The sequence below is a fragment of the Mustela nigripes genome, chromosome 12 (genome assembly GCF_022355385.1).
Source record: "Mustela nigripes isolate SB6536 chromosome 12, MUSNIG.SB6536, whole genome shotgun sequence".
Classification (NCBI taxonomy): domain Eukaryota; kingdom Metazoa; phylum Chordata; class Mammalia; order Carnivora; family Mustelidae; genus Mustela; species Mustela nigripes.
Window position 1 is genome coordinate 101,614,021 of NC_081568.1, and position 22,848 is coordinate 101,636,868.

Here is a 22,848-nt window from a genome sequence, read left to right on the forward strand (position 1 = left end):
AAAGTCATCCTCTAAGCTCCAGAGGACAGAGAGTGAGTGTTTTAGCCACTGCTGTAAGTCCAGAGCCTGGCAGTGCCTTGTAAATGGCACAGAAGTGGGGGATAAAAGGCTGCGTCCATGTTGGGTTAAGAAGGAGTCAGACCCCACCACCCCCTGTCCCTCAGGAGTCAAAGGCTTGCTTCAGCCTGACCCTTGTATGAGGGCAGCACTGAGTGATTATCTCTCGTTCTCATAGGGGAGGCAATCTCCATTCAGTCTCCAAATAAAATAGCTCATACAGATGCCTCCTTGGTAAAACATGATTTCTGGATGTGTCCATGAGAGTGTTTTCAGAAGAGATTAAAGCTTGATTGTGTGGACTGAGTAAAGAAAGATCCCTTCACCCCTGTAGGCAGGCATCATCTAATCCGTTTGGAATTCAAATACAAAAGGCACCAAGAAGGCAAATTCTCTCCCCCCTTATTCTCCCCCTCCCCTTGAGCTGAGATTTGCACCATTAGCTTCCAAGAGGAAATTACTAAGGAAGTTCTTGGAATATATTGTCATCTTTGGAGGCTTCAAACACCACACTGGGTGTAGAGATTATTTTCTAAAAAATAAAAATCTTTGGTGGCTCAGTCAGTTAGGCATCTGCCTTCGGCACAAGTCATGATCCTGGAGTCCTGGGATAGAGCCCTGGGTTAGGCTCCATGCTTAGAAGGGACCCTGTCTTTGCCCCTTCCCCCACCTTGTGCTTCCTCTTTATCCCTCTCTCTCTCTCTCTCAAATAAAATCTTTAAAAATAAATAAAAATAAAAATATTTTAAAAAGAAAAAAGCAAAAAATACACGATGTTGGGTGAAATAAAATGGACAAAACTTCAGATAAAATTGCATTAGAAGGGGGTGCCTGGGTGGCTCAGTGGATTAAAGCTTCTGCCTTCAGCTCAGGTCATGATCCCAGGGCCCTGGGATTGAGCCCCACATTGGGCTCTCTGCTCAGTGGGGAGCCTGCTTCCTCCTCTCTGCCTATCATTCTGCCTACTTGTGATCTCTGTCAAATAAATAAATAAAATCTTGAAAACAAAATGCTCTAAAAAAAATTGCATGAGAAGAATAAAATGCTGTATATACATACAAAAGTATACCATAAAGAGTTTAAAAACAATTACAGGAGCGCCTGGGTGGCTCAGTGGGTTAAGCCTCTGCCTTCAGCTCAGGTCATGATCCCAGGGTCCTGGGATCGAGCCCCACTTTAGGGCTCTCTGCTCGGCAGGGAGCCTGCTTCCTCCTCTCTCTCTGCCTGCCTCTCTGCCTACTTGTGATCTCTCTCCCTCTGTCAAATAAATAAATAAAATCTTTAAAAAATAAAAAATAAAAACAATTACATATATGTATACAATCAGGTAAATCCAGAAAAATGAAAACTACAGAAGTATTCCTAGAGTATGTTACTCTGTAGATATTTAGAACATACAAAGCAATACTAATTTTTTAAAAATAAATGTAAAAGTACAAAAACATGAATAAGAAAGTTACTATTCTGGGCAGGAAAAATGAAATCAGAAAAGGGTATCAAAAAGCTTAACCAAGAAAAGATAAATATATATTTACATATATTTGCTAATGCCAGATTGTAGGCTCATGGGTGTGATATTAGGCTCTGTATTTTTCTATATGCTTGAAATGTTGTATAATTTAAAGACGGTCACATAGGGTCGCCTGGGTGGCTCAGTGGGTTAAAGCCTCTGCCTTCGGCTCAGGTCATGATTCTAGGGTCCTGGGATCCAGCCCCACATCGGGCTCTCTGCTCAGTGGGGAGCCTGCTTCCTCCTCTCTCTCTCTGCCTACTTGTGATCTCTGTCTGTCAAATAAATAAATAAAATCTTAAAAAAAAAATAAAGATGGTCATACAGACTATATGAAATCCTGTTCATTCTTTTAACCTCTCAAAGCAGCTTTCCAAGTGTGTCCATCCTACCCACCCCTGTCCCATCAACTTTAGCCTCTGCATCACTGAGGAACTTCTTAAAAAATGCAAATTTTCAGACCATACCCCAGATCTACAGGGTCAGAAACTCTGGAGAGGAGGTCTGGCACTATAGTTTAACAAATCTTCCAGATGACTGATCCATGCTAAACTTTGAGAACCACTGTCTTAGAATAACATCTCTGTAAACTTCAACTGATATCACCATCACCTGGGGCTGCTTGTCAAAAGTATAGAATCTCATTTCATAGTTTTGGGATGAGGTTCAGGAATCTGCACCGTGTGTGATAAAGTTAAAACCACTGTTTCTGAAGATTAAGTTTTTGGTGGCTGCTCAATGAGCAATCCCCCAACTTAGAGAAAACACTAAAGTGAGGAAGAAATGCTTCATTGTGTTCCACTCTCCACCCTTGTTTTGTATCTCAGCCCCATTCTAAAGGCGGCTTTAACCTAGCTAATGTGCACAGAGAATGAAACATGCATTTCAGCAGCTCTCTGAGCGTTCTGTTCTAATAACTAAGCAAAAAAAGTGTCCTTTATTAAATTTCAGTTTTGTAAAATGGCTAACATCTTCCACCACTGAAATAGTTAAAACTTAAAGCATCCTCATAGTATTATCCCATTTATATTTTAAGGAGATACATACATATGTACTTGTATGTGGATATAAATTCTTGAATGAGGGACAGAAACTTTAGAGTCATGGATAAATGGTTCTTAGAAGTGGAGGCTGAAGGTACATTAACTTTTCATTGACTATCCTTGAACTGTTAGAATTTTTTGCCACATGTATTGATTACACTATTTCATTGATTCTCAGGGGGCCTTTATTCATATTTTAAATAGTCCTGAAATTGAGATGTTTCTTACAATCATCGGTATGCGCAGTTTAATTGGCAGAATTTGTGTGTGTGTGTGTGTGTGTGTGTGCGTGTGTGCTTGTAGTACATAAATTGAGTCTTAAAATCGATGGCATCTTAGGATTAATGAAAAGTAGTATAAGTTAGGGAGTGAGGAAATACATGTTAGTGGTTCACATCTCCTCTTGGATGTTTTCCTTGGAGAACTGATAGGAAAAATTTTTTAAAGTCAAATTATATAACTGAGTTATTCAGTAATTTATTGTATAGCTGCTTCTCACAAGGCCCTGTGCTCCAAGGACGATGGGGGGATTACAGAAAGAGTCTCTAATGTAGTTTCTCCTAGTTTTAAGTGTCAGGGCTCTTCCTGGGGAGTAACACTCTCAAAGCGAAATTCCCCTTTTAGAAAGCTTGAGCGTGACCAGTGACTCTCAAGTACAGTTTATCTGCCACACGGCGCAGAACAAGCCTGCACAAGCGAGAGGAGAAGGCGCTGCGGGTGAACTTTCCTGGAAAAGGCCGGCGGAGGGGACCCATTTCCCGCTGCGGTCTCAGACTCCGCAGATAAGCTCCCTGAGCCAAAGGAACCGCGTGCTACTCCTGCCCGCAGCCCCAGCCGCGACGTCCCCCAGTGTCCACCGCCCTGCGACTCGAATTTGGCCACACAGTACCAAACTTTCGTCCTATGGTGCCAGAAAGCGTGAGGGACGCGTTCGGAGGCACCGGGCAGCCCTCGGGCATCAGGCGCCCGAGCATCGCCCGCGCGCAGTTACGCGCAGCCGCGGGGCGGCCGGGAAGGCGCGCGGGCTGCGGGCGGACAAAGGCTGCGGTCGCGCGGGGCGGGGGCGGGGAGCGGGGAGCGGCGGCGCTGGGCCTCGGCTTGGTTACTTCCCCCAGGCAGAGCCTAGCCGCAAAACAGTAAGTGCTAACTTCTCCAAATAATGTGAAACGAATTTTTAAAATGGCAAGAAACCTTTCCAAACAGAGAAGCTGCTTCTCATTGAGGGCCACCTTCTCCCCAAAGGATAAACTTTCTAATTCACGGTCCCAAAGTTTAAAAAAAAAAAAAAAAACACGAATCACTTCGAAACTTTCAGCTAAATACCCCAATCTCCGAAGGGTCAGCGGCGCTCGGCCTGCCCGAGGCGCTTGGCGCGCCGGCGGTGAGGATTGGCGCGGGGCGTGGGGACCGGCGCCCCCGGGCCGCACCCCTGCTCAGAGTTTCACTGCGAACGCCTCTGCTCCTCAGGAGAGTGATGAGAAGTGAAGGGAGCAGCCGCCAGGGCCGTGCGGTCCTGCTCGAGGTCCCCGCCGGTCTGAGTCACCGAGAGCTTCGTGGGTCAAAGGCGCCCAGAGGAAAAACTGTCTCGTTTGGATTCCCCCGCCGGGCAGTGGCCGCCTGGCGGGATCCGGCGGCGGCGAGAGGGGGTGGAGGAGGGGGGACGCGGCGCACCACAGGTGGCGCGGTCGCCGGAGCCCGGGACCGCGTAGCGGCGGCCGAGAGACTCGTGGGGAGGGGGAGGGGAGCGCGCGGCGGGCAGCCGCAGATTCCAGGCGCGCACTCGGCGCGGGGGGGCGCCCTTCCCAGCTCGCGCCGCTCAGCTCCGGCGCGCGGGGGTTCCGCCCCCACCTCCGCCGGCACTCAGAGAGCTGCCGGCCTCGCCACGGGACAGGCCAGTCCGCGGGGAGACGCGAGCGTCCTCCTTCTGTCCCTGGGCAGAGAGCGCTCTGCCGGCCCGCACGGAGTGCGCCGCGACGGGAGGGAGAGCGCACGGAGCGCGAGCCGCTCAGAGGCTGGGCAGTCCGCCCGAGCCGCGCCGAACCTCCGGACAATGGGGCCGCGGCGGCTGCTGCTCGTGGCCGCCGGACTCAGTCTGTGCGGCCCCCTGCTGTCGGCCCGCACTCGAGGCCGCAAGCCCGGTGAGAGCTGCCCCGGTATTCCCTCCCGGCCCGCTGTCGGCTCCGCAGCCGAGGCCCCCGCGGGATAGGGGGAGGGGGGGCGGTGGGATGGGAGCACTAAATGGGTCCAGGCTGGGCCTTCTCGACTGGGGGTGGGGGGGCCCCTGGCCGCGCTCTCCGCCTCAGGTTCTTCTAGAAGCCAAGCAGGTATTTGAGCTGATTTCCAGAGTCTCCCCCAGTCAAATCCAGGCGGGGATTATGACCCCTGTTCTTTTGGACTTGGTTCGAAAGGTGCAGCCTTCCTGAGACGTGGTGTTTGAATAGGGAGGAGGAGGAAGAGGTCAGATTTTTCTGGGGAAGCTGAGGCTCCTGGTCCCCCATTGCATCTGTTGCATTGCGTGATCTGTTTCTCCCAGGACCACCCCAAAAAGAACGGGTCTCACGTTGTTCCACCAGTCAGCGGTCTGACCCTTTCAGTGTAAAGTGGAACAAGGCTCCCGTTGAAGTTTTGTTTTGTTGGAAAATTGTTTTTCTTGCACATTTTATAGGGGTGTGGAGAAAAGCTCAGTACCGTGGGCGTTTAGTAGAAAACCAGTACCGGCAGCCTCTAACATGAGCCTTGTGTATGGACGTGCTCATGGCACAAAATATGGGGTGATAACAGGGTCTGCCACAGGCGGCGGTGGCGGTGATTGTGATGGTGGCCCCGAAGTTTGGTAACCTAGAACCCGGTCTTCCAAGTTGAGGAAAGAGATTCCTTCTTCCCCAGAACCCGGCTCCCTTAGACACTCTGGGCTTTCAGTATTTCTGTTTCTGGCATGGTGCAGGGAAGAGGTTGCTCACCCAGAATACAGTTCCATCCCAGAGTGTATTTTTAAGTATCGGGCTACTTGAGCAAATAAGTATATTTTCCAAACTTTCCCCCCGTAAAAGCAGGATAGAAAACTTGGTTTTAACTGGTAAAGACTCTAGTTAGAAACAGGGGGCGAAAGTTTCAGTTTCTTTATAGCAATAGTGCTTTGTAAGCTTCTAGCACTACCCACCCCCCCAGCCCCAGGTAGAAACAGATTTCTAGCTAGTTTTCTTATCAGGGACAGAGTGTGTCCTTTACATTGTTTTCACACTGGAACTAGTGTAGATGCCTGAAGAAGAGGTGACAAAGATAGTGTTTTCTCTGCTCTCCATCTTTTCTCAGGGTGAGTTTGTCAGCTGTGTTTTGGGTGGAAACTCCCATCTCTAGATAGGGGCCCAGTATTGCAGCAGCTTGAGCTGCTGCGGATAACATTTGCATTGTCTCCTGGGGTGCTTGGGGAAACATGGAGAACTGAAAACTAGATGGTGTTATGTGACTTGGTGCTATTATTTTGGGCCAGGCTCTTGAGAATACAAATTGTTGTTTGAGATTTGGATGGTGGGGTCGGGAATAGGCTGATCCCCTGTAGTCACCCTTCCTCGCCGTGCCCCCGCCCCCACGTAAGAGTCTTGGTGCAGGTTAGGAAGTGAAGTTAAAGCTGCTGTTTGTGCTCTGCGTTCATCCGTGCGAACAGAGAAGGTGTATGCTAAGATGGACAAGCTTTGTTCAGATAACTGAACAAAGGTTGGCTAATTTCTCTACACTGGATTCTGGAACCACTTTGGGAGAGAAAAAAGAAAGGAGGATAAGAAAAGAGAAAGAGCCAGTGCTAAGTGTCCTCTTCTGTGTCAGACCCTGGGCTGGGAGCCATGTGTACCTCGAATTATCTGATTTCACCTCTTCACCACTGTGAAGGCGGGTGTTTATTCCTCGTTGGCATCCTGAAACTAAGGCTTGGAGACAGGATACCAAAATTCCAAATGGAGAAAGGGGCCCTGCATCCAGGAAGTAAGTGGGGCCTTGTCCTCAGAGAGTTTAAATCACTAATAAAATCAACTAAAAATAGGTCTGCTTCTTCTTATCACCATTCACAGGCAGCTCTAAAGAGTGTCTGTCATAACCAGCTGTTATGGAGGAATTGTAAGACCCCAGGCATGGGAAGACCCTCCAGGCTCGCCCTGCCCACCAGTTTGAGCTTTCCAGAAGCTCTTGGGACTTATTTGGCCCCATTCATTTCGGCATTTGCTGTACCATCACTATGTGGGTATCTCATCTCCCTGGCCAAGATTATAAACTTCCATCTATCCCCAGAAGACCAGAACCAGTGTCCACTCAGCAAATGGCTGTTGAGAAATTCTTAAGTTCATTAACCAGTTTACTTTCCTTTGTCCAGACAGTATGAGATAACTCGCCTTCCTCAAAGAGGGCCAGCATCCAAGAGGTGATATTTGTAAATTTTATAAGGATCTGGAGGATGAAAGGGTTCAAGAATCGCTGATAGTGACTGTGGCAGGGGGATTGGGTGGGAGATCCCTGTGATGTCCGCCCACCCACAGACCCAAGCCCCTTTCCTTAGCATAGAGTGAGGTGCCCTTCCCCTTGCAGGAAGGGTCCGGAGCCTCTACCCAGCCCCCTCTGTTACATAACCTGTTAGATTCCCTATACTCCACCCAGCCCTACCAGTTCCTCCTCCAAGGAGCTATGCTCTCTGTGACATTTATCCCCCTGCCATTGTCACTGGCCAGAATGCCCCCCCAAAAACAGCCACTCTGTATCAAGCACCTTCTACAGCAGCATCCTGCTTGGGTGCCTTACATTTAGGATCTTGTTTGTTCCTCATGACAATCCTTTGAGTAGATGTCATCCCCATTTTACAGGTAGATAAATAGGTCCAAAATGGTTAAGGTCCAAGTCTAGCAAGAAGTAGATAACTGGTGTTTGACTAAAGGCCCGTCTTCCCTAAATGCAGGCTTTCTCTATCCAACCCGGTAGAGAGGAAGCCATCTGGATGCCCAGCTGTAGAGAAGAGTAACTCTCCTGTGCTCCCCATAGAGGGCAAGGTCTGTACCCCATTGGTCTGTAGCCCAGGCCTAGCACATGGAGGTGTTTACTGAACATTTCTGATTGGGTGGTAGTCTCCTGCTATTTACTTTTGCAAACACACGATAAGACAAGCTATAATGGATCCCTACTCATGAATATGATAATTAATTGGCTGTTACTGAGAGGCTGTGGTCTTAAGCCTAAACAAAGAAAGACACAAAACAGGACAATGATTCTGCCCTAAGCGGACCAGAAACCTCTATAAAGCCCGAAAGCCAAATTTCTTAGGAAATAGCAAGGAGTAAATTTCTACTCTAATATCTATCTAAATTAATTCTTCCTTATCTCTCTCTTCCTCCCTTATTCATCCATTTTTTTTTAATTCCCTAATGCCTTTGACTTTACTTTTATAGGACATATGGAGATAGGATGTTGCCCCCTAAGTTAGTCCACTCCTTCCTTGTATGAGAGAATGTTTTTGAGGCATTGGGGCCCTTTCTCAGGAATATTCTCATGTCCTCTCTGCTGGATGCCTTTCCATCCCTCTCGCTGTCTTTCTAATTCAGCATCTCTCTGCCCTTTATGTCTAAATGGATTGGTGTGCTATGAACCCTAACTTGCACTTTCTCAGCGGCTCTGCATTTGCTCCTTTTCCAAAACGCTTCTGGCCAGTCTTTGTCCCCGTGCCCTTTCTACCCCTTCTCCTCCCTCAGCCAGTTCATCTTTGTCCTTGTCCCCATCACACACTGGAACTCAGCTGAGCCTTGAGCTGGGTGGAGTTCCACAGGGAAAATGGAGTCCCCACAACCGTGGGTTTCTAATCTTCCCCCACCTCCATTTAGACACACATCTCTCTTTTCCCTCAGAACTCCTTTCTTTCCTGTATTTTTTAATTGAGGTAAAATTCACATAGTATTAAATTAACCATCTTAAAGTAACCATCTTAAAATATACCATCTTTAGTGGTGTTTGGTACACTTACAGTGTTGTATAATCACCACCTCTGTCTACTTCCAAAGTATTTCCATCACCCCAAAACAAGCCCAAAACAAGCACTTAATATGCATTCTCCCTCCCCCCAGTCTCTGGCAACCACAGATTTGCTTTTTATTTTTTTCCCTATGTGATTTTACTTTTTCTCTGCATTTCATATAAATGGCAGTACATAGTATGTTGCCTTTGGAGTCTGGAGGACTCCCCTTTCACTAGTTTTCATAAGTGTGGGGGCGCCCCCTTTGCTATGAATACTTAGAAAAACACCCTGGAAGGGTCCTTAGGAACCACAGCCTTGGTTTATTTTTTACTATGATGCTGGTATTGGGGGCTCCGCAGTTTCAACATTCAGAATTCTGTTTATTTCCCTCTTTTGAGGTTTCTTTCATTCTGCCTTTTGCCCTCTCTTGTTTATGCCTAGGAACTGTCAAAGCAAATAGCTCTCTGTAGGCTGCAATTTTTTTTTTTTTCTGGATATGAGCTTTCATTGCCTTGAAACACTCTCTCCCACACTAATCTTGTGATGGTACTTGCCACTGAAGTTATAGCCTCCTTCTTCTCCATCCCAAGGCATCCAATGAAGTTTTATCACTGGAAAAGGCCATTATGTCCTTTATGCATTCTTTATTTAGGTTCAAAAGAATATGGGGTGTCTGGGTGGCTCAGTGGGTTAGACCTCTGCCTTCGGCTCAGGTCATGATCCCAACGTCCTGGGATTGAGCCCCGCATTGGGCTCCCTGCTCGGCGGGGAGCCTACTTCCTCCTCTCTCTCTCTGCCTACCTGTGATCTCTGTCTGTCAAATAAATAAATAAATAAATAAAAATCTAAAAGAAAAAAAACAGAATCTGCCCTTTGAAATAACAGGAGTAACTTGTAATTTGCATGTGCAAACAAACTTATTTAACTATAAGAAAGGACATTCTATCATCTATATTTCAAGTCCATGATGAATTAATTAGAAGTCAGGTTTTATAGCATTGTAGGATAGTGTTTTCCAGTATTTTCATTTTTTGCTAGCCAGCAGAAAAAACTGTAAGTAATATACATTGTGACACAGTAGTTGTGTGTGTCTGTAGTAAATATGCATGGGTAATTGTTGTATATATGTAGATTTGAAACAAAACTACCAAACCGTACTCGCCATTACCTCGTACTATGCATTCCAATATTTTTTACACTATTCCATTTTTTAAATACTTGTTAAACCCTGTAAACTGATGTCATAACCATTATGAAGTCTCCACTATCATTTAGAACCAGTGTAGCAAGCCCAGTGAATTGTTCCATGGTTAGCAGAATTGACAGCTTTACAAGAAGAGTTTGCTTTCCAGGAAGTGCCGTTTATGATCGTTTCTATCACAGTCTAGAATCTCCTTTGAGTTCAGATTTACAAACCGCAGCGGGACTTGGGTGGGGTTAAGAACAGAGACAGCTTGGTACCGAGAGAAATTGCTGATTATTAACGTCCTTTATGTGGATTAGTTTTCGTTTTAGCTTGTTTAGTAGAGCAACATTCCCAGGACATGGAGCTCAGGGCCTGTAACTTTTGGTGCAAAACAGGCCTGGTAGAGGGACGCCTGGGTGGCTCAGTTGGTTAAGCAGTTGCCTTCGGCTCAGGTCATGATCCCAGCGTCCTGGGATCGAGTCCCACATCGGGCTCCTTGCTCCGCAGGGAGCCTGCTTCTCCTTCTGACTCTGCCTTCCACTCTGTCTGCCTGTGCTCTCTCTCGCTTGCTCTCTCTCTGACAAATAAATAAATAAAATCTTTAAAAAAAAAAAAAAAAAAAAAAAAAACAGGCCTGGTAGAATGGGAAAAGCCAGTGAATCCGAACAGGTCCCAGAGAGGCCTGCTACTGCCCTAACCCCACACATCAGTCCCTGACCTCCGGAGCCTACAGGCCAGGGTCCCACATCCTTTTCTTCTGTCATCCTTGCGCCTGTTCTGCCTGAGAGCGCTGACATTTTAATTTCCTGGTTGTCTTTACCTTGCGTTCCCCTGTCCCCTGTCTCCCCTCTCCCAGTTGGGCTTGCTCTCCGATGCTTCCAGCCAAGTCCCTGCTCCAGGATGTGGACTAGTAGGAGAAGCAGCCTCTGATACTGGCCACCTTTTCTTAGCCCTGCACTCAGTGTTTACCTTATTCTACCTTTAATTCTGGTTTTCCCATAGCAGAGACTTTTGTTTGCTTACTCCTTTTGCTTCTGTCCCATCTTGAACCCTGTTTTAAAGATTTGTTTTTCTGTTTTGTCCTTGAACGTCTCTCTACCACAAGTTATGTGTCTGTGAGCACTAGATTACTAACATGTGATTGGTATGTCTCCAAGGTCAGCAGAACTCCTGAATTCCCAGGCAATGGCCATGGACATCATTAACTTAAGTTACGTATACGTATGGGCAGGTACTGCCTGCTATAGTTACAAGGGTGGACAGATTTATTTATTTGGTGAAATGGTTAGAGGAAAATAATTATAGTGTTTCAGGAGTAGATCATGTATCTCGAGTCTTTAATTTAATTTTAAAGATTTTGCCTCTGCCTTCGGCTCAGGTCATGATCCCAGGGTCCTGGGATTGAGTCCCGCATGGGGCTCTCTACTCAGCAGGGAGCCTGTTTCCCTCGCTCTCTCTGCCTGCATTTCTGCCTACTTGTGATCTCTGTTTGTCAGATAAATAAAATCTTAAAAAAAAAAAAAAAGGATTTTATTTATTTATTTTGAGAGAGGGGGAGAGAGAGAAATTGTGCATGAGAGAGAGTATGAACAAGGGGAAGGACGGAGGGTGCCCAATGCAGGGGCTTGATCCCTGAGCCAAAGGCAGACACTTAACCACCTGAGCCACCCAGGTACCCCCAAATCTTAAGTCTTGTAAAGAGACAGGGTAATGTGGTGTGGGTCAAAGGATATGAGCTTTGGAGCTAAGAATATCAAGGTTCAAATTCTGGCCCCTCCACTTACTAATTCTCTATGTTTGGATTAGTTACTTAGCTTATCTGTGCCTCTGCATGTTGCCCATAAAGCAGGGATTATAATGCTTATCTTGTAGAAATGTTAGTTACATGAGGTAAGGTATGAAATACATAGCACATAGTAGGTATTCAACAGATGTCAATTATTTTTCATAACAGTTTCTTCAAATTCCAGAAAAGCCTTTGAGGAGTTGGTATCACATGAATTTATTAAATGTAAAAGTGTGTTCCTGAGGGCACCTGGGTGGCTCTGTCAGTTAAGTGTCTGGCTGTTGATCTCAGCTCAGTCCAGACATCAAGCCTTACATCTGGTTCTGTGCTCAGCCTGGAGCCGGCTTGAAATTCTCTTTCTTCCTCTCTGCCCCTCCCCTTTCTCGTGCATGCTCTTTCTCTCTCTCAAAACAAACAAACAAACAAAAAAAAAAAAACACACCAACTTTTCATGCAAACGTTCAAGAACTTTATTCCATCAAGACTGAGACAAAAGCAAAACAAAAGTAAAAGTCTTTGTCCTTAGTTTCTAGTGGTAAGTAAATATGCATATAGTATCTGAGTTTGTTTTTTTTTTTCCATTAGTTAGGAAATTTTTCAAATATACTCAAAAGTAAACTATATAATTACTCCCCATATCTTGTTTTATCTATACCCCACTCTTCCTCTCCCCCAACTAGACAACTTTAAAGCAAATCCCAGACATATATGTCATTTTATCCATAAATACATTGATATATATCCTCAGAAATAAGAATTTTTTTTTTAAATTTTATTTGTTTATTTGAAAGAGCGCATGAGCAGGGTAAGGGGTAGAGGGTGAGAGACAAGCGGACTTCCCACTCAGCAAGGAGCGCCACTCAGGGCTCCATCCCAAGACCCTGAGATCATGACCTGAGCAGAAGTCAGACACCTAACCAACTGAGCAACCCAGGTACCCCTAGAACTCTTTTTTTTATTATTATTTTTTAAGATTTTATTTATTTATTTGAGAGAGAGAGAGAGCATACAAGCTGGGGTAGGGAGCAGAAGGAGAGGGAGAAGCAGACTCCCTGCTCAGCAGGGCTCGATCCCAGGACCCCGAGATCATGAGCTGAGCCAAAGGCAGACACTTAACCAGTTGAGCTACCCAAGCGCCCCTCTTTTTTAAATATGTAACCATAATACCACTATATTACCTGAAAAGATGAATATCAATTTCTTAACATTTTGCACTGTTCAGTCAGCATTCAGATTTCATTGATTATCTCATAAATGCCCCTTTACCATTGTTTTATTGGAATCAGGATCAAACAAGGCCAACTACTGCATCTGGTTGGTGTGTCTCTTCATTTTTCTTTTTTTTTTTTTTTTAAAGATTTATTTATTTGACAGAGAGAAATCACAAGTAGACAGAGAGGCAGCCAGAGAGAGAGAGAGGGAGAGGGAAGCAAGCTCCCTGCTGAGCAGAGAGCCCGATGCCGGACTCGATCCCAGGACCCTGAGATCATGACCTGAGCCAAAGGCAGCGGTTTAATCCACTGAGCCACCCAGGCGCCCCTGGTGTGTCTCTTCAATCTCTTTTAATCTGTAACTGTTTTCTGTCTCCTTCTTTTTCATGGCTGTTTTTCAAAAAAACATTTTTTGTGGAGCCTCCACTGCACCCTGCATCCAGCCCACCACATCACGTAGGGGTGTTCAGTAGAGCACGTAGCATGCCCGTCTGTCCTTGGCGTTTCTGTCTCGTGGTAGGTACAGTGGGAGGCCCATTCAGATTCTGGCTTGGTTTTTTGCAAGACTGCTTTAGCAGCGGTGCTATGTACTTCCTGATGCATCTCAGGACTCTATTTTTGTATCTGAAGATCGAATACGTAGGAGATTCAGGCACTGTCCACTTGCTCCAGCTCTTAGGAAATTCTCTATGGTTCACCCAGTGGTTTTAGTGACCACTGGTGATCAGACTCAATCCATTAGTTCACAAAGAGCTTGTGAATGATGCTTTCCTAAATCTATCATTGTTTCTGCATTTAGGAGCTGGAATTATTATTCTTTTTTAAGATTTGATTTATTTGACAGATTAGAGAGCAGGAGTAGGCAGAGCAGCAGTCTGAAGGAGTGGGAGAAGCAGGCTCTCCACTGAACAGAGAGCCCCATGTGGAACTTGATCCCAGAACTCTGGGATCACGACCGGAGCTGAAGGCTGGCGCTTAACCGACTAAGCCACCCAGGCACCCCATAGGAGCTGGAATTATTTTATAAAGAAAACTTTCTGTCATTAACTGTTGTTGCCCTGAAATATCATTTATGTAGAAAAGGCAGAATAAGTGCTTGAATCTTGCTTTTATTTACCAATTTTCATATAGGGCCCCCTAATTCCCTCTAAAGGTGACCAAAAGTGATGCATCATTTTCCTTTGAGTATCATTATGAACTCATGGATCTTAACATATATGACATGTTTCAAATGTTTCAATTCACTTTTGTCCTTATTCTCTTGAATCAGTGTCACACCTTGGCCAGCCCCCCCCCCCCCCGCTTCAGATTAGCTCCAGAGTCTTTCTGACCTGACCCTAATATTCTTTAGAGATGTTCAAGGCTCATCTTGTAGATTTCCTACCCTAGATCCGGAACCAGCAGTTTCCTTCGAATACACTCGATCTTTGCATTAGAAAATGATGTGCCTGTGCTCTTGAGACAGTGGAGTGTTGCAGTAATACTATTTTCCGTTTGATGGAATTACTATGTTTCTATTAATTTTCCACATTCTCTTCTTTATTTCTCTTTAGCATGTAGTGTGGATACCCTTGTGGCGAAGTGCAGGGTACAGCTGTTCTGCGCTATGTGGGAATGTGGGTAAGGTTCTGGGATTTCTGCTTTGTTAATTCGTGAACCCTGTGGGGCAGAACTCAGAGCCAAAACCAAGGCCGGTGCTCTGGGGGAGGCTGGCATGGTATAAATCCCAGCATCACGTGGGACCTTGATAATGCACATCTAGTCACCGCTCTGCTTCCAAGCCAAATCTCTTCAAAGACAGAAGAAGCCTTACCTGACTTTAATTTTTAAAATTCTCTGGAGTTAGTCTATATTGAAGCACTTAGCAGTTTGCCATATTGAATCACAGAACGACTTTAGAGCCATTTAAGAGAAAACTAAATTGAGTAAAACTTAGCAAGAAGCATGAGAACTGATTTTAGGACCTGAGCTGCTTTTTTTTGTATGGGAAACCGTAGCTTAATAACAACAGCAGATGAATTAACAAGAGCTTTTGGCACACTCGCAGGCACTTTCTCCTTGACCTCTGAGCTGTGCCAGGACGGGAGGAAAAGGGAGATACGCAAACCCAAATTGCAGCCTAAGGGGCTTGAGCTAGTTGGATATGTCTAATTGCTTGGAATTGGTTTTGTTGATTTCTTTGATGATAGTGTAAACTCAGATTTTTTTTTTAATTTTTTTTTTGCTGACATTTTTTAATTCCATAAAAGCCTATAGGAACAAGAAAAGGTGACACCCTAGCTAATGATATTTAATCAAGGGATTATGCATTCGCCCTGGGTTCTAGCTTCTAAAAATTTCACGTTTCAGTGGATATAATGTTTCTGTTATAAACACCGTACTGCCTACCTAAAAAGGCCTAGCCAGTGAAGAAATGTTTTAAAACAAATACTTAAGGCCAGAGTACTAAATATAGAGTAAAATCCAATGATAGTTTTATTTTTGGACGAAGTGATAGTATCTAAGAAGCTCAGTTATGAGTTTTCAGTACTTTTTAAATGTTATTGTTCCTCTAGGTAATGCCTGGATTCAAACATGTCTGTGGATGCACTATGTGTACTTTTACCCTCCTTGCATTACAGAAGTCCTTAATCTAACCAGATTCCCAAAGTGCAGAAGAAAATTGTGTTATCTTTAGGTTCTTCTAAATTAGCATTTTTAAGGACACTTATCTTTGTGGTATTAAAATGCTGGAACCCGGGTGGCCCGGGTAGCTCAGTCGTTAAGTGTCTGCCTATGGCTCAGGTCATGATCCCAGTGTCCTGGGGTTGAGCCCCATGTCAGGCTCCCCACTCAGTGGGAAGCCTGCTTCTCCTTCCCTTCTCCTCGGCCTGCTCAGGCTTTCTCTTACTCAAATAAAATCACTTTTAAAAATGAAATAAAATAAAATGCCAGAACCCATTCATTCTTTTCTTTTTTTTTTTTTTAAAGATTTTATTTATTTATTTGACAGAGAGAGATCACAAGTAGGCAGAGAGAGAGAGAGGAGGAAGCAAGCTCCCTGCTGAGCAGAGAGCCCGATGCGGGACTCGATCCCAGGACCCTGAGATCATGACCTGAGCCGAAGCGGCTTAACCCACTGAACCACCCAGGCGCCCCCATTCATTCTTTTCTGAGTAAGTTAGGTGCATAACAGAGGGAAGAAAGGGATACTTCTGGAAAAAGCTGTGAATTTAAAAATTTGATCTACAGCTTGGAATGCTGGGGCTATCTACTTTACAGTCTGTTCATGTTCCCCATGATACTGAAAAACTAAATATTGCTAAATACGAGGGAAGAAGAGCATAGATTCCATTTTAATTTAAAATAAGAGTAAGCGGGGCGCCTGGGTGGCTCAGTGCCTTCGACTCAGGTCATGGTCCCAGGGTCCTGGGATCGAGCCCCGTGTCGGGCTCTCTGCTCTGCAGCAAGCTTGCTTCCTCCCCTTTCTCTCTGCCTGCCTGTGATCTCTCTCTGTCAAATAAATAAATAAAATCTTTATAAAATAAGAGTAAGCGAAGAATTGAGTCTAAAAGCAAGTTGCACTGAAGTGAAAAGAGGATAAGATTAATTTCTTACATTAATTTGTGTAGTTTACGAAGTAAGCACATGTCCTGCTTCACAAGGGATACGCGTGGCTGCCAGATTTGTAGGTCAGACAGGTATTGGAATCGCACTTTAACGATTCCAAGACTGAGTTCAGAGGGGTTAAGTGACTCCTGGCAGAGCCAATATTAGAATGCAAATCTGTAATTAAAAGCCAGTTTAAAGACCACCTACCATGTGCAGGGTGCTGGAGATTCAGAGATTAAGTTTATTATCCTTAATAGTTTCTTACCCTTGAGGAACAATCCAGTCATACCTATTTTCTCAGAAGTGCATCACTGGATACATTTGACCTTCCCTGTGACAGATGTACTGTCACAGGGTCAGAGACCACCCCTTCAGCTACAGGAGCCCAGCCATGACCTCCCTCTTTCACCACCAGGCCCTTTTCTACTCTAGCTTTGCTCCTTATCTTGGAAATAGATGCCATTTTGTTGTATTTTACTTTCTAGTTCTAGAATTTCCATTGCTTGGTTTCTTTGCTGATAGCTTCTATTTTTTTTTTTTAATCCATTTCAGTAAGATATTTCCCTTTACTTCATTGCAGCACATCCTTCAAAGTCCTTCTCTGCTAAATCCAGCATCTGGGTCTTCCTGGGATTGGTTTCCACTGATTATCTTTTTTTCTTGACACTGGGTCACATTTTTCTGTTTCTTTTTGTATCGAGTGATTTGGAATTGCACCCTGGACATTGCCGTACTGTAAAGAATTGGGATTTTGTTTTATTTTTCCAAAGGATTTTGGCGTGTTTGCTTTAGCAGGCAATTAATTTTATTGGACTCAAAGTGCAAAGTCTCCATCTTGAGCAAAAATATCACTTCGGTTTTTCTGTCTTTAGCAGAACTGCTTTACATCGTTCTTAACATTTGTGTGGTTCCAGAATCAGACAAATTCTGGGGCAAATTCACATTGTAATTTGGCACTGGCTCTCTTCTCTGACTTTTTTCCTTTCTGGGGTTCTCTCCTCACTTTCCAGTGACTACAGTTGCCCTGGTTCTGTCCTCTGGTTCTTTAGGCCAGAAAATGTGGGTTTCTATCTGGGTTTTAGCCGTCCTTTGTGGCATTGAACTTTGGCCTTCTTTTAAGATAACCATGAAAGTCAAGAAAACAAGAAAGTCACCAGGCAACTTTCTTTCAAGATTCATTTCTCCTCTCTTCTTTACCACCTTTGGAACCCCAATGCTGTCAGGTCATTGATTTGGGGAAGGAAGGAGGTCAAAGGTTTTTAATTTTCATCTAAGGGATGGTTGGGTTCAGTGACCTTACAGAGCCATTCCAGAACTAGAACTATCTCTTATTGCATTATGCCTCTCTGTGTAAGCTTTTGTTGCACAAAGGGTCCATCACTAAAAAATAAGACCAAAAGTTTGAAAATCCATTGTGCTTATCCACTTTCTAGCCAGATTTTAAATCCTCTAACATCAGTTGTAAGTGACCTGCAGGTCCAGTGTTTGTTGTGGACACTCCCAGTGATGGAGGCTTCGCCCATCTTCCCCTGTGATTTCTCTCCCTGGTCCTCAGCTTCCCAGGACGCACCAAAGTTCTTTGTCCAACTCTCCTCACTGTCAGAATTTGACCAAAAGCTCCCCAGAAGGAAAAGCCAGTTGGATTACAGCAGTTAAGTGTTGCCTTTCGCTGATGAACGGTTTAAGTGAATGCTTTTGGTGGAAGAGGGTGATAAAAGGAGTAAGCTTGCAACTGAGCCTTTATTTGACATCTGGTTGACAGTCAAGAAAGCCTGATTGGCCTGGCATCTGCCTTGATGCCTATAGCCTTCTGGAATTGAGCTGAGGAAGGCCATCAGCCTAGAACACCTGCTCCTCCACAGGCCTGCTCAGGAAGGAGACAGGAAGATGACTGAAGAGATGTAGGTGTGCACCTTGTGGTTATGTTAAAAGATAAGCCAAGAAACTGTTGTTTGGGTTCAAATGTGGTGAAAGATTTGGAACATCCTATGGTGTCAACCAACTAAAGATGGTAGAGGAAGACTACTGTCATTCGGACGATGGCCATGGAAATGGGAGCCCTCCATCCTACTTGGAATTTGCCTCTAGCTCAGTCTATAATTTAAGAAGTTCCCTCACCTTTCTATATAGATGCTTCCATGGGAACTCCGGGCTTCCAGTGGTGTCTGCAAACTAAATGGAGGAAATGAAGGCCTGGAGGAAAAGTGGAGTGGAGGAATGTGAAGTCATAGAGCCTGGGAGAGATTTGTTTATAGAGATGGTGGCTAGTATGGGAAAGAAGTCACTGCTTTTTTCCTTTATGTCAGGCACTCAGCCTTTTCTGATGTCTTCAGGGTGTATCTCTGCAAGTGTGTCATTTGCCTCAATCCTTCTAAGGAGCAGAATTTTAAGTGTTTGCTTGTGCCAACAAAAAATGCTGTACAGTATTTCAAGTGAGCTAATTCCCTGATAAGGTCTGTAATCCATTTGTGCATTGCTTGTTTTTTACCACCCCCTCCTAGTAAGAGCACAAAAAAAGTAAAAGTAAAATGTATTCTCTTTGTCTTTTTGACTTTTTAATTTGTTTTGTTTTGTTTTGTTTTTTAAGAGTCAAAAGCAACCAATGCTACTGTGGATCCCCGGTCATTTTTTCTCAAGAAGATTGAAACATTTGAACCATTCCCACTGCATGATGATGAGGAGAAAAACAGGAGCAGGTTCCCTGAGGACAGACTAAGCCCCATCAATATAAGTCATCCTCTTCAAAAACTGCACCCTGTGTTTATCTCAGAAGATGCCTCAGGGTATCTTACCAGCACCTGGATGACACTTTTTATCCCCTCTGTCTACACTGGCGTGTTTGTCATAAGCCTTCCTCTGAATATCATGGCCATTGTTGTGTTTATCTTGAAGATGAAGGTCAAGAAGCCCGCTGTGGTGTACATGCTGCATCTGGCCACGGCGGACGTGCTCTTCGTGTCAGTGCTCCCGTTCAAGATCAGCTATTACTTTTCTGGCAGCGATTGGAGATTTGGTTCCGAAATGTGTCGCTTTGTCACCGCAGCCTTTTACTGTAACATGTACGCCTCCATCATGCTCATGACAGTCATAAGCATTGACCGGTTTTTGGCCGTGGTGTACCCCATCCAGTCCCTCTCCTGGCGTACCCTGGGGAGGGCTTCCTTCACTTGTCTGGCCATCTGGGCTCTGGCCATTGCGGGGGTGGTGCCTCTCCTTCTCAAGGAACAAACCGCCCAGGTGCCGGGGCTCAACGTCACCACCTGCCATGACGTGCTCAGTGTAACCCTCCTCAAAAGCTACTATGCCTATTACTTCTTAGCCTTCTCTGCTGTCTTCTTCTTTGTGCCCCTGATCGTTTCCACCGTCTGTTACGTGTCTATCATTCGATGCCTTAGCTCCTCCGCGGTCGCCAACCGGAGCAAGAAGTCCCGGGCTTTGTTCCTTTCGCTTGCTGTTTTCTGCATCTTCCTCCTCTGCTTTGGACCCACAAACGTCCTCCTGATTCTGCATTACTCCTTCGTTTCTCAGGAGTCCACCACAGAGGCTGCCTACTTTGCCTACCTCCTCTGTGTCTGTGTCAGCAGCATCAGCTGTTGCATTGACCCCTTGATTTACTATTATGCCTCTTCCGAGTGCCAGAGGTACCTCTGCAGCATCTTATGCTGCAGAGAAAGTTCTGATCCCAGCAGCTACAACAGCAGCGGTCAGCTGATGGCCAGCAAAATGGATACCTGCTCGAGTCACCTGAATAACAGCATATACAAAAAGCTCTTAACTTAGGGAAAGGGGCTGCTGATGAGTTAAAAAGAAGAGCTTAAAAAAGCGAATAGCCTGAGGGTTCTATTAGTCCCCACCAAAAAAGTATTTACGATCAAAAATGACAAATCTATGATTTGCATGCCTCTTTCTTATGAGAGCCATTGATCATATCTATTTGTTAGTTATAGGAAAAGATAACAAACATAGAAAACAGTATCATTCCAAGAGTGTATCTCCAGTGCTACAATAATAACTGAATATCATATTCTGATACACATAGGTGACTTACTATATATGTGCATGTGTGCATGTATAGGTGTGTATACACGCACTTGTATCATTTGCAGAATGGCACTTTGGAACACTCCCTTTTTTCCACCAGAGATTAAGGAAAGAAACATTCCGATTGTGGAGTTTAACCCTGAACATCTGAAGATGTTCGCCAATAGGGAGGGAATCTGTTGTTTGGACTTACACAGCTTTTGCAAATAAGTGTATTTTGAAATTGTTCAACAACAATGTTTAAGTTATTAAGGGATAAGACTTAGTACTATCTGTGTGTAGAAAAAGTTCTACTCTTTCTCATTGTAAACGTATCAAGGTTTGAATTCTTTAAATTATGGAAACAGATGACAGGGGTAGCATTTCTGATGTTTTACACTCTGTGTCTATAAACTGAGAATGAGCATAGGTCCCACAGATGACCTTCGGTTGGCTTTCAAAGTAACTTGCCCTGAGATGGGGGACTCCAAGCAATACATAAAAGCAGGGCCGTTTCAGACAAAGACTGGCCAGAAAAGCCTCCAGCTGAGCCTCCCAGAGGTCAGCACTGGAACCACAAAGGTTGCTCTGTCCTCCTGAGGTTCCCTCAAGGGGTGGCTGTGAATCTTGTTTATTAGAAATTGGCAAAGTAATCTTGGAAGCAGCTTTGGTCAAGACTTCAGATGACCACTGCCACAAGTGGACTACAACCTCATGAGAGCCAGGACTAAGATATGCCCAGATTCCTGACCTACGGAAACAGTGTGAGGTAAAAGATGTTCATTGTTTTAAGTCAGAGGAGTTGGCACACTGTCAATGGAAGGCCAAATCCATTCTGCTGCCTGTTTTTGTATATAAAGTTTTTTTTAGAACACACACACACACACACACACACACAAAGAAATTGGCAAAGTAGGTCATGCTGTCCCAGGAGATAATATAAAAGACCTCTCTGCCCATTTTAAGAACAGAGAAAGAAGGCCCACTCACTTCCAGCAGTTATACCCCAAGGAACATTCTGGAATGGAAACACTCATGGAGCAAACATGAAACACACATTTTGTGCTCTGGGCACAGGGATGGGTGCTGGGCATACAGAGTTGAGAAAGACTGAGACCGGCCATCAAGAAAAACAAAGTAGGGGCGCCTGGGTGGCTCAGTGGGTTGAAGCCTCTGCCTTCGGCTCAGGTCATGATCCCAGGGTCCTGGGATCCAGCCCCACATTGGGCTCTCTGCTCAGCAGGGAGCCTGCTTCCTCCTCTCTCTCTGCCTGCCTCTCAGCCTACTTGTAATCTCTGCCTATCAAATAAATAAGAAAGAAAGAAAAACAAAGTAGACCAATGCAGAGTGTGTATGTGTATAATAATAAATAAATATGTCCTTCTGTAAGAAGTTTTTTTAGTGAGATGTCACCACACAAATTTCATACAAGCGAGGATTGTCAGTTAAACATTGAACATTGGGGTTACTGCTTCCTGTGGTTATAACTTGAGATGAAAACATAATACACTACAGGAAACATCTTTTTAAAAACAGCCAGTCTGTATTGACTGGACATGATTTATTTACAAATGCGTTTGATAAATTAAGTCTAATTTTTTAAAAAAGAAGCCATTATGCCAGTTTGATGAGAAATAACAGAAGAAAATGAAGTAGACTTTGAAATCTAGGAAAATGATTCTGTATTATCCATTCTTTTTTTTTAAGAGTTAGATCATTTTAAAAGCATTTTTTAACTTCCTAATTAGTATCAAGTACAGAAAATCCTCATGGATGTCACAAAATATTTGAAAACTAAGTTGAAGTGTATATTTTTTTTCTTATGAAGCAATGTTGGCCTTTTACACAAACAGGAAAAGTGAAAAGTTCCAAGACAAATGCTTTGCCTATGTAAAAGAGCAAACTATTTCCAAATGGCATAGAATAATTTTACATCAAATAACATAATGTAAGTATAAGCTAGCTTTGATTTTATTTTTTAGCATTGATTTTATTAATTTAGTTACTGTATTTTATCCAACTCAGTGGAGATTTACTAGTTTATTCAATCAAATATTAAAATACCTCTGATTTAATATGACTATCATTACTATTATTATTGGTCTGTCCTTATATGATTGTTTTTATGTTCTCTTTTTTTAAAAAAAATGCATGTAACCTATATTAATAAAGATGAAATTTTGCTTGGTATCTGTTTGGAATAAATTTGGAAAAAAAAATAAATAGACTTTATCTTTAGAGCCACTGGAGGAAGGCCAAGTCTTAGGGTTTAGCTGAAGACCGTCTAATAAAGAGGCAAAGTGCAGAGATTCTGACAGGGTTGAGGGAACCACGAGGGGATGGTGAAGCACCTCAGGTGCTAGCAATTAGGGGAGGCCGTTACCACCACAGGCCCAAAGAGGTGGAGAAGGAATACTCTGACCTCCTGTTCTTCAACCCTCCGACCTCCTGGTGGTGC

The 22,848-nt window shown here is 44.3% G+C and overlaps 1 protein-coding gene across 1 annotated transcript; it reads left to right on the top strand.

Moving 5' to 3' along the window:
- Positions 1-4,402: 4,402 nt before the first annotated feature.
- Positions 4,403-22,580, top strand: F2R (coagulation factor II thrombin receptor). Its single transcript, XM_059418100.1, has 2 exons — positions 4,403-4,748; positions 18,958-22,580. The coding sequence occupies exons 1-2, from the start codon at positions 4,661-4,663 to the stop codon at positions 20,148-20,150; spliced, it is 1,281 nt and encodes a 426-aa protein (XP_059274083.1). The 5' UTR covers positions 4,403-4,660; the 3' UTR covers positions 20,151-22,580.
- The last annotated feature ends 268 nt before the right edge of the window (positions 22,581-22,848 follow it).

Bases quoted from the DNA above. Each gene is read 5' to 3' on its own strand.
- F2R (XM_059418100.1), top strand. From the start codon at position 4,661: ATGGGGCCGCGGCGGCTGCTGCTCGTGGCCGCCGGACTCAGTCTGTGC. The intron at 4,749-18,957 runs GTGAGAGCTGCC...TTGTTTTTTAAG, and splicing joins CACTCGAGGCCGCAAGCCCG to AGTCAAAAGCAACCAATGCT.